Source organism: Micropterus salmoides, unplaced genomic scaffold (genome assembly GCF_014851395.1).
Source record: "Micropterus salmoides isolate LMB-PRFRI ecotype aquatic unplaced genomic scaffold, ASM1485139v1 Ms_hic_scaffold_16, whole genome shotgun sequence".
In the NCBI taxonomy this organism is placed as follows: Eukaryota; Metazoa; Chordata; class Actinopteri; order Centrarchiformes; family Centrarchidae; genus Micropterus; species Micropterus salmoides.
Window position 1 is genome coordinate 8884259 of NW_024040707.1, and position 14719 is coordinate 8898977.

The window sequence follows — 14719 nt, forward strand, 5'->3', positions numbered from 1 at the left end:
ACACTTGATCTCTGCCAAAGTATTGCTTTGACATTTACAACAAATATTATCTACCATTACTGCTCTAAATGGCTACAAAGATCATGACCACTGATTTTAGGTTTTTCAAAGCAGGTCTGAAAGGGATCCATTTCTGGCTCCCAACACTGATTGATTGTGAGTAACATATGCTGAAACTGGACGCTAAAAATATCACACTGAGGACTAATATTTAGGTGTAGATAGGGTAATTTGCAAAACATTATACCCTTAAACCTTATTTTGCACATTGTACTTGAGCAACATGTAAGATGCCCTTTAACTGCACCTGTGCAAAGAAAGTATTTGTACTTAAACTTAATAAATAAAGATTAGTGTAGATGAGAATCTATATTGGATTATTCAGACAAGGGTGCCTAATCAACTGTTATCACTAATCAACTGTTATCACTATGACATTAATTTTGCTTCAACTGAATAGAAAAGCTACCTATAAAACTTGTTCTTGAACAGACCCTGATCGTCAGATGTCGTCACAAACAAAGGGAGGGCCTATAGCCAATCAGCGTACGCCCAATGGCCTTCTAGCCAATCAGATCAATATACGCCGTTGTACCGATCCAGCCCTTCGTCCAATCGACAATGCTGCTATGTGCGGGCCTGAATCCCTCTTCAACCTTCTGATTTCTGGAGGGGCACCTTCAACCTGCTCCGTGGTGCACTGGCAGCGGATTCCTTTAGTTGTAAAGAACAAGTGAAAACATTTTTACACAGACACAATGTCCTTTCTTACTGTCAGCAGGTTAGCACCTAAACTCCTCAATTCAAAGGTAAGAGGACTAGAAACGGCCTTGATACCACTTCAGTCAAAGTTGTGGACGTTACTTTGGAAGCTAACGTTAGGTTAGCAGGCTAACGACATAATGGCATCCTAGTTAACGTTAGCTAGCTTAGCCTTGTTAACCAGAGTGTGAAATGCAGTTGAGCAAGAGCGTGGCTAATAATAATTGCTAAAATAGTGCAAAGGGGTTTAAGAGCATGTATTATTTGTTGCTGATTTATATGTGGATGCTAAAACGTTTGAGTTGTACTGTTTGATAACTTGTGTCCTGTTAGCTAACATTAGCATAGGAGCCGTTGCTCTCTATGCTGGCCTGCCCTGGACAGTTTTTTTTTTAAACCAGCAAGTTATAGACCAGCTGCGTTAACTTGGTGCTACGGTACGACCTCGCCTGTCCTGTTTCTGTCTTAGTAGTAAATGTTTATTAATTTTGACCGGTTGAACACACAGCGATTGCTTTTTAACCCATCTACAGCTTTGTGTTTCTTCCCCGTTGACCTTCACGTTTAGATATTAGCCAACAATTGTTTTAACATATGACGAGGTCCTCAAAACATGTTGTATGTTCTCAAAAATGTAAAAGCTCCATAAATCTGTATTATAGTGTGGGTTCAGACTTCTAACATCAGTTTAAAATGTCATCTCAGTTGGCAGATTGTACAAGTTTATTGTGTGATTACGAAATGGTAATTGCTTTAATACTTAACAGAATATGTCATAATTACACCACCTGATGGCATAGTGTGCTTTGGTCAGCCTGCTGATACACTGTCAGCCATGAAGTAAGTTGACTGTCCATGCTGACTGTAACCTTCCAGTGACTGTAACCTACTGTCTTACTCCAGTGACTTCTTCTTTTCCTCCTCGTGGACTACTCCTTACTGACATATCAACTTGTGTCATCCACTACTGAAACATTTCGTTTAACTTAACTAGATGTTCCTCCTCTCAAACAAGTAGTCAGTGACTAAATGGTTTCCTTCCTTGAACTCTGTACACACTGGGTGGTATCGTGCCCCCGTTATCGGCCTTGCAATTAGGAAAATGTAGCGATAACTTGTGTCAGTTGTAATCTTTACTCAGGAGAGTTATTAGGAAGCAGTTTTTTTGTATTTACATATATACATACTTTGACCATATAATAGTTTCTTTCAACTATGACTGAAAATCACTCCCAGGATTGAGAGAGAGAGTGCAGTATAAACATGTGGTCTTATACTGGCTTCTTGCTTCAGATAATTTTAGTTTTTAAGAAGAGGAAGTTGACTTTCATGTATCTTTGGATTTTTTGTGTTCAAAACCTGCTTCTTAAAAGTGCAGTATTTTTCTGGACTTTGGTTAATGAGGATTGATTTTTAATAAATGCATAGTTTATTACTTGGCATTAGGTAGCAGTTAACTGTCACAAACGCATGTGTGTTTGCTATACACAAAGCTTCTTCCTGCGGCCAGGTTGTATATTTAGAACAGACACAAAACAATTGTGTTTGCTATACACAAAGTTTCTTCCTCAAGCCAGGTTGTAGGTGTAGTTTTGTTTTTTCCACGTGTTTCTTTTAATGACATCCTCTGGACTGACACTTCTGGGCAGTGTAGTTGCTCAACTTTTCTCCCAGCCAGGAAGTGAGCGAGTCAAACTGGGCTCTATATTTAAGACCCTGAGCCGTAACTTAATCTCCCTCTCTCAGCTCTGTAGAGTCTGTGTGGTGACTAAAGATCCTACCTTTTGTTTCGGTGAACCTTATCTGCCCTTTATCTACTCTCACCAATTGTGGTTACAGGGAGGGGATCCCATTGGGAACAGAGCCAGCTGTTCCCCAGACTCCTCTTTCTCCCATTGATTATATCAATAATCTGACAGGAGTCCTGTGTCAGTGGTGAGCAGCAGCAGGCTCAATTTCTCATTACTGTCACTGAGCTTCCAACAAGATTACTAGCCTCCAAACACTTTTCATAAACAGGGCCAGTAGTTTTTTAATCTCTCTACATTCTCTAGTGTTGAACCAGAAACGGACCAAAGGCTTAAGAACAAAAGCAATAGTTATAGAGAAATGTTTAAGTCGCTGTGTAATGTGTGAATGTTCTTTTCCATCACATAGCTCATCTGGGCAAATACCTGCCAGACTTTCAAGAACACCGAGCTAAATGAGAAACACTGAAAATCACCTGTATATTTCCAGACTATATTTCTAGTCTTATCTGAGTCATGCAAAAATCATCTTATCAAAATGCCCTTTATTTATCCTTTATTTACCATTTTGTGGTGAGTCATCTTGCAGCATGTTACAATACAAAAGCATGTCCTGAATTTAATGAGTTAAACAGAAGACAGCATTTCAGAATATCACATTTCATATCACATGACACCAGCATCAGAATTATGGAAAACTGGAAACCACATGAGCGCATGAATCAATCATACATTTTGGACTGGTGATTGTGTGGCATGTGATGTTTTTTTTTTAATGGCACACACTGGTGCTGTTTGATAGAGGTGGAACAATGTTTGGATGACTAAAACATCTTCACATCATTGGCAATCAGTTGAAAGCCTTCAGTTAGTGAATGGATTTCTTTGGTGGGGTTATCCTCCATGCATCAGGTGAAATGTTTTTGGTCTGTAGATGATTAAGTTTGATTTAAAGCCTGTCTTGGTTTACTCAGTTCATAGATGTTGTTAATTGGAGAACCATCAACAAAAAGAACTGAATTTCTCCATGTATGATGTGGTTCGAAACCATGTCTTTTTGTCATTTCACTCGCTAGCTAATAGGAAGTCATTGTTATTGTCCACAATATTTTGAGGGTTTGTTGTTTTGCTATTAATATTCAAAATCTTATTATTTCTTTGTCTGTTCGCAGAATGCCACCTACTTCCTTGTGGCTGCCAGAAATGCCAGTGCATCAACAACAGTAAGTACACTCTATTCACTCCAAACTTGTCTGCTTTCTTCAAAGTTTCCTGCATTGCTAATCTGTAGTGTAAGTGCTAATCTGTGTGCAGCATTTGAAAAAGGTACTGGTTTTATCTCTGTTCTCTTGTGTATTAATAGAACACTGGCCTTTTGTGGAGCTGCAGATCAATTTTTTCCTGAAATGTTTACATAGTTTGTTTAACTGGTTCACATTGGAGGAATGCGTTTTATTTTAAGACCAGGTGCTTGTTCAAGGGCATGAGTGATTTAAATGTTGTGTTTTTACAGAATCTGAAGGATGTTTTGGCAGACCTTATCCCCAAAGAACAGACCAGGATCAAGAACTTCAAGCAACAGCATGGAAAAACCAACATAGGACAGGTTACTGTTGACATGGTGAGTTGCTCTTGAGAAGGAAAAAATAAACAGGATTGTTACATGTGTCAAGTGGCCAGAAAAAAATGACCATAAACCAATGAGAATCAAAGCCAGCTGTATTCTTTTAGGAAAGAGCAAGTTGGCCATGGACCTTAATGTAGCTTAGACGTGGCATATTGGCTCCACCTAATCCGTCTAGGCCTGCCCAGCCTTATTTACTGTGTCAGGTATGACTGTTGGGTCATGTCCCTCTGAGGTCACAATAAGAAGCTGTACTGCTTCCTGCCAACAGACATTTTAGCTGAGTAACTCAAACCTCTACTGTACACTGCCAGTTCCTTGCTGCTCACACACATCAATGCAACAACTACGTCATCCTTTTTTGTTTATCACTCACTACACCTCTGACCTCTGGCTAGTTACCATAAGGAATTTTTTAGGTCCTGACTTGGACCTGTTTCACTTTCAACAACAAGAAGTAAGCGATCAGTTGTGTACCATCTATGTTATGTAAATTTATTTATTAGTAGTATTCAAGTGCATTTTCTAGTGCATGGTATTTAACGTTAAAGAGGATTTTGGTTATTTCTTCCTGTGTTTGTAAAAGACCTTGGTAACCAGCATTGGCAATTGCTGAGCCACAGTCAGAGCGGTCAGTAGATTTGGGGTTTAAAGGTCCAATGTTACATAACTGTTGTTACTGTGAACACACAACTGTGTAGATGGATGGATGGATAGATAGTGTTAACAAGACAGTTTTCAATATGTAATATGCTTGTGTTTTTATCCACAGGTCTATGGAGGTATGAGGGGAATGAAGGGTCTGGTGTATGAGACCTCTGTGTTGGATCCTGATGAGGTCAGTATGACTCAAAAGTGGCACAAGGGTGGTGATGGCGCAATGGATTAGATGCCTGCCTTTGGTGTGAGAGACCCTGAGTCAATCCCCCACTGTGACCCATCCACCATTGTGTCCCTGAGCAAGATACTTAACCCCTAGTTTCAGAGGTGTGCGACCTCTAACATGTATAGCAATTGTAAGTCACTTTGGATAAAAGCGTCAGCTGAATGTAAACAAGGCATTAAGATCCTTAGAGGGATTTTATAATATGAACACCTATGGACCTTTGGAGATTAGCTGGCCTTGTAGGCACTTACGTTGACTGCTTTATTATGCTGGCCGCATATTAGAGGATAATTGGGCAGATTTGGGTTCGATTCGCAGCTTCAGACAATTGTGGAGTCGTTCCTGAGCCGAGGCTGGTCAGAACTGATTATCGGCCCAAATGATCCTGCAGTCTGAGTGGTTTACAGACATAATCTTAAGGTTGGTGACTGGATCAAAGGCTCCCCGATTTCAAAACGTTTCAGACATGTTTGATGGGAACGATATAAAATCTGGGATCCTCCCTTTAGAAATGCGCAACAGACAATAAGAGCATTCTGACTGGGAAACGTCACAAACGTGTTGTGTATTCGCTTGCGCCATAAAATGTATAAACTATGCTGATTCCCTATTCTGAGCCTTGTGTTCATCCATAATTTTATCATCTTTTTTTTTGTTTTTGTGAGTAAAACACAGCATACGCAAATGTAACTACCTGACGAAAGCAGTCTGTCTCCATGTTTGTCTATGGCTGAAGCCATGTTTGATCACGCGAGTTTCTATGAGATCCCAGGTCTCCCAGGAATTGCCATTCTGAAATAATTTAGTTTTAATGCCAAGTCTGTCTTTACTGAATTGTCTGGTGTGTGTGGTTATTAAGATTAAAGTACAAAAAATATCAGTTCATTCTGTCATTATTTTTTTTTAAATCTTAAAGAATTAAGATTTGAAAAACCTCTAGTGTGCACCAGGCATTACTGAAGCTGAGAGCTTTCAGTGGCAGAGGGGTAATATATCTATAGGGGTAATTAATGTATATCTTGTTCCATGTCACCACATAGAATGAGATAGTGAATTATCCAAATTCTTTAGTAGAGCTCATGTTGGCAGCTTGCCAACACTTACATGATGGTGCATTTCAGGATATCTTGAATATGTATATTAACATTTGCCTCTCTGCATTGATCCTCAGGGAATCCGTTTCCGGGGCTACAGCATTCCAGAGTGTCAGAAGTTGCTGCCTAAAGCTCCAGGAGGTGAGGAGCCGCTGCCTGAGGGCCTCTTCTGGCTGTTGGTCACAGGACAGGTGCCGACTGAGGAGCAGGTGAGTGGGAGCGCCAGAACTGCAGAGATAATAATCATGCGTTTGTGCATGTGGATCTGTCAGCAGCTAATTTTGTGTGCTACTGGACCCATTAGCCTAATATTTCTTTGTGTACATTTATGAATGTATGCTCAAGCCTTGACACAGAGAGAAGGGGAGAGGCTGCAGTTTGTTTACTCATTAAGTTTGTACAATACCATGACACGGTTCTATGCATCTTGAAGAAAAGACTATCCTATATTAAAAACACTGTATTAAAAATATTACACTATACTATAGAAAAAAAAAAAACTCCCATTCATTCCACTACTCTGATGCATACACACTGCCTGCCCTGCACTCCCTGTTCCCTGCCCTGCACTCCCTGTTCCCTGCCCTGCACTCCCTGTTCCCTGCCCAAATGCCCCCAGACACACCTGGAAGAGATCTGCCCTCTACTGAGTGCACTCTTCTGGTTGTACAGTAGAGCTATAATGAGGCAGGGCTGTGCAGCTGTTCATTCTCTACACCCATCTGTCAATGCTGATATCTCAGACACTGCTTGTCAGATTTGTACAGAATGTCCCAACATTGTTTCAGTATTTTTAAAATTAAAAATTCCTGCAGAATAATACATGTAGATGAAGGGGGCATATACTGGAACTTGATAAGATGTGAGTCATAAAATTATTACTGTTGACTTGATCACAAGATTGACAGCAGAAGTATTGGAAATGATTTTCAATTATCTATGACTCCAGATAACCTATAAATATGGATTGTTTTTTAACTGGGAAACAAGACACAGTCTGTGCCTTTTTTAAATACTCTTTTTATTGCTGCCAGCTATCTCCTTGAAGAGTTATATGAGGACAACCTGGCTGCAATCTTTCACTGAAAGAATAGCTTTCACCTCGTAACCCTTTGCTCTTTCATATTATGAACTTGAATGTGTCTGGTATGTACTCAAAGAAGTCAGCTAAGGAGGGTGAATTAGATGGGGGTTTTTGTTTCTCCGTAACAAAAAATGTTTGTTGTACTTCTAAAATGAAGATCGTAACACCTTCCTTGGTAGTACATGTATGGTATTTAGAAAGAAAAGTCAACTTATCGCTTAATCTGTGTACATGTGTCTGTTAGCAAGCATTGCTACAGACATGTATGCAACTTTTCACCTGCTGTAGAAAGAGCAGAAAAGCAAGTATTTCAGGTCACACCACTTATTTTGTGTGCCCCTGTCCCTCCAGGTAAACTGGGTGTCCAAAGAGTGGGCGAAGAGAGCAGCACTTCCCTCTCATGTTGTTACCATGTTGGATAACTTCCCCACAAACTTACACCCCATGTCTCAGTTCAGTGCTGCAATCACAGCTCTGAACAGCGAGAGCAGCTTTGCACGCGCGTACTCTGAGGGTGTCCACAAGTCCAAGTACTGGGAGGTGAGTTTACCTCGACACACAGAAAACAGTCTTGGTCCTAAGATGATGAATCCATTTACAACAATCAAACAATGTTTGAAAATCCTTTTCCATTGGTTCTCTTAGTTTGTCTATGAAGATTCCATGGACTTGATTGCCAAGCTGCCCTGTATTGCTGCCAAGATCTACCGTAACCTGTACCGCGAAGGTAGCAGTATCGGAGCCATCGACTCCAACCTGGACTGGTCCCACAACTTCACCAACATGCTGGGCTACAGCGATGCCCAGTTCACTGAGCTAATGAGACTCTATCTCACCATCCACAGGTGCAACTTTAAAGCATACCTATCATGTTATAAACTAGCTTTGATTTTTGAAATTTTTCTGAGGATTTGTGCTCTGCTTCTCTTTCTAGTCACACTTTGATCAAAGTCATGCAATTTTAATGTATATTAAATGTTGAGCTTGAAGCAAAACTCAGAAGAGCTTGGTACCACTTCAAACAGTGATTATTTTCTGTGCTAAAGGACTAAGATGGTATTGATTTTATCCATCAGGGATGTGATTTGTCTTGATTAATCCCGAATTCAAGTAACTAGTAAGTAGCTGTATTATTTCTGAGTAACTTTCCCAACACTGAGTTGACAATAAGTATCGGATAAATTGGGTATGATTTGATTATTGCTTGTTAGAGGCTATATGTTATGTTTACTTTGACATATAGGCTACACTTTGCTGTATGAATGTTAAAGGCTTTGGCACGTTGTAAATTAATTTCTTGTGAATGGTTGTGACGGGGTTTATAAGGCCCTTTCATAAGGCTTTGATCCGCGGGGTCGCTCCTCATCAACAGACAGGAAAACAAGCGCTTCGCGAGGTAACCATGGCAACGGCTTCTGTGTAACTGGCGCGATCACGTGAAACTGTCATGGTCGTTCTCGTCTCACGCACACGCCCGCTGCCAGAGTTGAAATGCCAAACTTTCTCCTACAGTTTATCAATAGACAGAGACTGATCAGCTGTTTGAGCTGAGTTTCCTGAGTTTCTTTAACAGTAAGGCCACCAGGTCTTACACAGGCAGCGACCTTTGCTGCTGTCTCTTATTCATTAAAAATAATCTATTAACTTCTACTGAACTAATTTGAAAGTTAGTAGTTATTTTATTTAGTTATCGAATTAATTATTTCATGCTGCATGTTGCACATTTAGCTGTTGAAGCTTGGTAAAAATGAATAGAAAATCATTATTATTATAGAGAGGTGGAGATGGTGCAGTGGATTAGACACTTGTCTTTGCACTGCAACACATCCACCAAATAAGTTATTGTCGTGTTGTCGTGGGTCCTGCTTTATCATCCATATGTTATAATAGAGCCAACGCCAGTTTTATCGGGGTGTGGGGGGAGGGGTGTCAGTATATTTTCTTGGTTTTTTGCCCTTTGCCAATCACATGCCTGATCCATGGATTATAACATAACAAAGAATCTAAGGGATAACATGTTGAAATGAGACTTTTTCATGTATAACATGGTCTTAAGATTTCAAAACACAAGACTGATAACGGAATATAATATCCAGAAGTTCATAAGGAAAAAGAAGTAACGTGTTAAAAAAAAACATTTTGTCTAATCTGTTTAATTGAAAGAATTATCCAATATTTGGCTTTCAGAACACTTGATGCTAAAAGAAGTGCAGTGTGATTTAAGGAACCCTCCCGTTGTTTCTTTCATCTCTAGAGCTCAGACCTAACGTACCTAATGTAAAAATCATCAGGATTTAGACAATTAAACATATGTGAGACTGTTCACTTTACATTATTAACTCAAGGTACCTGGGTATTGATTGTTTAGCCAAGTCAGTGAACTTTCACAGAAGCATCCTTCCAAATGCATTGTTTGGTGAAAGGTCTACACTGACAATAGTCCTGATATCCTGAAACAAGCTGCTACCTACATAATTTCAAAGAGGTACAATTAATAAATACTGGATGATGTTATTTTACACAGCCTATAGTTTGTTTAGGCATCAAACCTGTGTGCTAAGCAGTAGGATTGGGTCAGGCATCGTGATTGTAAACACCCCCTCCCCCCCATATTGTTGACATTGCAGCTAAATGTAAGCAACTTGAACTAGCCTTATATTTGCTGTCCTGAACACACCCCATTCATCCTGCAAACAAATGACTTGAATCACTGAGTGCATCCCTGAACGTTTGTTCACAACTGAGTGACTGAACGCAATTCGTTCACCCAAAAAATTTCTTCCTTCTGAATTAAATATTCGCAAATAACACAACCTGGAGTTAAAGTGACAAATTATAAGTCCTCACTGGTTATTCTAATTCACATTTAAACTGCACATTTTATTGCTGAAGTGCATAAATGTATTGTTCAGACACAAAGCCTAGGTGAATGGCCATTATTTCCATTTTGATCGGTGATTGGATAGCAGTGTCAGACAAGATTTTTATATCTGGCTGCTTTAATATAGTCACTTTTGTTTTGAAAATTGCTGAGGTGACATTTGACAGGTGTTTTGATTTGCAATGTTACAGTGACCATGAAGGAGGCAATGTTAGTGCCCACACCAGCCACTTGGTGGGTAGTGCCCTGTCTGACCCCTACCTGTCCTTCAGCGCTGCCATGAATGGTCTGGCTGGTCCCCTGCATGGCCTGGCCAATCAGGTTTGTACGAAGCAATTCATTGTTTTCACTCCATTTTCACATACAGTAAATAAAATTCAAGGGGCAGTGACTTCCAATATGCCTTTTTCACAGAAGACATCTTGACATGGTCCTGGTGTCATGCTGGCTCACTGTCATGGCGAACTGGGACACCTGAGAGGCTGTATTAAACAGAGCCATCATTAATGTTATTAGCTGTGCTTTTCACAGTTCAAATTTCTGCACTTCAGGATTGACATTTTTTTCCTGCTAACTGTTGTGGCACGTTTCAGCACGACCGGTGAAAGGCAGAACGAAAATAGTGACACAAAGGAATAAGAGTTGAATCACTGATCATTTCAACAGCTTTTTTCCAGAGCTTGCAAAGAACAAAGATTATCCCCAACATTTGTTGTGTGTATATGTAATAAACTTTTTTTATTGTTATAAATAGCACTTTGAACAAAAGTACAGCTAATTATGTCAGCTGACTGCTATATTTTGTGCTGTCCCAAACGTGTGTTGCCTACAGAGGTTGCAGAGTGCCCTGTGGTGGACAAACTATGCAACAACAACATTCATAACATAACAAGATCTGTCTTTCCATTTTTTATAAAACTTGTCATTTATCTGCTGTTACAAACACATACCGATTTATCAGCAATTAGCTCATGGCGGCTGAAAAATATCTGCACGTCAATTTATCAGTCAGGCTCTCATTTACTTCCCAGCTTGCTCCCATACTGATGACTTTGACATATTGTCAGAGTTATATAGTTATAGTTATATATACTGTTTAAACCATTTAAAATTCCCTGATCACATAGAGGAAAGGGCACTTTCCACTACACTCCCCTGCTGTTATTTTTACTGTAAAGCAGCACAAGCTCTGTTAACATCAAGGAAGATAATTGTGTACTTCATGTTATTTAGAATGAATGATAATTGTGTATAATGACACAACTCATTGATGTATTTTCTTCTGCATCTCACAGGAGGTGCTGGTGTGGCTGACTGCTTTGCAGAAGGAGTTGGGCGGAGAGGTGTCCGATGAAAGAATGAGGGATTACATCTGGAACACACTCAAGTCGGGAAGGGTAAAGACACACTTCCACAACAAATTCTAGTCATTATGAACAAATATTTGCACTCACATTTAGTAATTTTAGGATAAATCTGGTTGCCATATCTGCCATACTGCCATGCATTTTTAAGACTGGCCTTACCTCAATTTGGAAAGCATTTTCCAAAACCAAAGGTGATTGGCCCTTTGTCACAAGGGCTCTTTGCCTGAGATTTAAAATTCAAAACAAATTTCAAATACTTCTATCTTCTACACTTTTTAGAAGATTACAAGCAGTTGAGGAACATTTGACTTTTCTCTTCGTAGGTTGTGCCAGGCTATGGCCATGCTGTCCTGAGGAAGACTGACCCACGTTACACCTGCCAGCGTGAGTTTGCCCTGAAGCACCTGCCCAATGACCCCATGTTTAAGATGGTGGCCCAGCTTTACAAGATTGTGCCCGACGTGCTCCTGGAGCAGGGTAAGGCCAAGAACCCCTGGCCCAATGTGGATGCCCACAGTGGAGTGCTGCTGCAGGTAAGGCACATGTGGTGGCTTTTAATCTACATTTTGTCCTGCAATGGTAGCAAAAACAGATCCTGACATGCCTTTCCTCTGTCTGTGCAGTACTATGGAATGACTGAGATGAATTACTACACTGTGCTGTTCGGTGTGTCCCGAGCCCTTGGGGTGCTGGCTCAGCTGGTGTGGAGCAGAGCCCTGGGCTTTCCGTTGGAGCGCCCCAAGTCCATGAGCACAGATGGACTGATGAAACTGGTGGGAGCCAAGTCAGGCTGAAGAACCACCTGAAAGGAGCTGGGGGTTAGTGTAAGGGGTGGGAGGATGTGGAAATATCAAAAGGCAGAATTACGTTGACCTGCTGTTATTTCCAACCCCAGGGATTCAAAGAGACAGTACACTTTTAATGTCATTTCACATCATAAGGGCCTTTCAAATTGTCACACCCATTAATGTTTAAGTGTGTTTAGTTATCCATTGGCATGTTTTCCCATCATACATCATGAGAGGTGAAAACCTCAGATACACATACATGTAACCCCTAGTAGGCCCACACTATCTACCATTACAAGTCTGTTAAGATATCCCCCTGTGCAGTACCTGGATGTTTGTCATTGTGCACTGGGTCTGGATTGTGAATAGGCAGTGGCATTCAAAGGGAACTATGGGAGTGACTGATTACACTTCCTTTGAATTTGTTGAAAGATCAAAAGTTAAATACCTGACTCAACGTTTGCTGCTTTTAGCTAATGCAGTGATTTGTTTAGAGATGACGTCCCAATGAAGACTCAACTTAGTTTCTTCTATGCAATGTTCACAGATGTCATCCCAACCAGTCTATCCATGTGTTTCACTCCCATTTATGAACACTCCAGTTTAGGAAAAAAAAAGGTCCTTATATGTACAATCATCAAGCCGTTCAAGGCACAAATTGAAAAACATGAAAATTAGTTAAAAGATACTGCTCCTTTAAATCTTTGGTCTCCCTTTTTCGTCAGCTTAGTGTTTTTTTTCCTTTTCGTTTTAATAATGACCTGTAATTCCCTCTATGATCAAAATAACTACCTTGTCGGTGTAGAAATTATTTCCCTCTGCTCTTTTTCGTTGACATGCTTTCCTATTTTTAAAGGGCGTCTCTGTTTAAAGGGTCATATGAATGGTAGAGAATCAGGAATAATGTACAGAACAGTAAAAAATAAAGATTTCAGCAAAGGGTGTTGTAATTGACAGCCTGTAGTAAATCCTTAAGAGCAAGCTTGAATGCAAAGTGGGATAAGGGGGCTTTGTATTTGTTAAAGGTCCTGTGTTATTTGAGTGTATGTTTGTTACTTCATCCCCACAGAAGAGCGCTTTAAACATTAACTACTCCAAAATGAGCACTTGCTTGATTGGATTTCCTAATTTGTAGCAGTAGAACCCCTCCCTCCCAGGTTGATTATATCCCTTTTCATTTTTTTTGGTGTTGAATATGTATAGAACGATAATCTTTGGGTTCTCATTTTGTGGTTTTATTTATACTTTGTGTACATAGGTATATATATGTATAGCTTGAATGTATAAGCTGTGTGCGATCACTTGCTTGTAATAACCACAATGATTACCATAGTTTACCAACATTGTAGTGGTGTCCAGTCTAACTGTAATTTTCAGTCTTACTGGTCACTGTGAAATTCTGACAACGAACAAAAAGAAAAAAACGCAGCTATCTTGTATATACACGATTTCTTGCCTAGCTCAGTGGGCTTAGTCGGTGCTGTTTTTCAGGTGTTTCACTTGAATATTTCAAGCTTGCTCTTAAGTTCTGGGTTTGTCAACACTCCATTTTTGTGTAGTTAAAGCTCCTGCATCATCATTTCAAAACTGCTCTTGCCGTGTTAGTAGTTCACTCAGATGTTTGAACCTCTGCTCTGCTACCAGCTGCTATCTTCCGTCTTGCTTTATCAGTCTTTACAGTTTGTGTTTTATTGTAGTGTTCTTTCATGTGGTGCATTGTTCGAGAGACGGGGTTATTTTGATCGTAGAGGAGCATAAAGGGTCGGTACATGGCAACAGGGAGTAGATGGTTTCATCAGAGAAACACTTGGGGAAGGAGCTGGATGGGTCAAACGGGCAAGAAATGCTTAAAGAGCCAATATTGGAAAACCTAACAAAAAATGGAAAATAATAAAGGTTTTTATTAACACTTTCTTGGTCTTGATTTGTTAATGGTATAGAAAAGTGCCTGTAAAATAAATCATGTCATCTGCTGTAAGGATGTAATTCAACTTATCTGTTTTTTTCTACATAATGACAGCTGAAAACACAACCACTGAAGAGTGAGATCGGTGTCATGTCCACTTGTTTTATAGCAGGATTTTATGAGAATTCCTGTCACGTCTGTAATGTGAGGATGACATTACAGTTTAGACAAACACTTCGCTCTGTTAATTATCACTCTTTAACTCTTGAGTCACTTGTTGAGACATACAGCATTAGACATTTGAATTTTGGAAGGTTTTCAATGCAATTACTACAGACCAAATTAATCTTTCTGGTAATACCATTGCTTTCCAAGGTAGGGCTTCAATTTAAATGTCATTAGTTCTGTGTCTTCATGTGTGACAAGAAAGTTTGAGGCCTGCCTTTTCTGCAACAAATGCAACTGACATGATCAAGAAAGAAGATACACACCTATGTGCTGTTATTAATAACTGGCCCACATACCACCACCCCACTCTGGTTTCCTGTTGGTCAGCTGACTTTTGAAGAGTTGTTTCCA

At 39.9% G+C, this 14719-nt stretch overlaps 1 protein-coding gene across 1 annotated transcript; it reads left to right on the plus strand.

Annotated features, from left to right (window-relative positions):
• Positions 1-643: 643 nt before the first annotated feature.
• cs (citrate synthase) lies at positions 644-14146 on the plus strand. Its single transcript, XM_038721966.1, has 11 exons — positions 644-809; positions 3683-3733; positions 4024-4131; positions 4907-4972; positions 6192-6323; positions 7550-7738; positions 7844-8043; positions 10271-10400; positions 11375-11476; positions 11770-11979; positions 12070-14146. The coding sequence occupies exons 1-11, from the start codon at positions 759-761 to the stop codon at positions 12238-12240; spliced, it is 1410 nt and encodes a 469-aa protein (XP_038577894.1). The 5' UTR covers positions 644-758; the 3' UTR covers positions 12241-14146.
• The last annotated feature ends 573 nt before the right edge of the window (positions 14147-14719 follow it).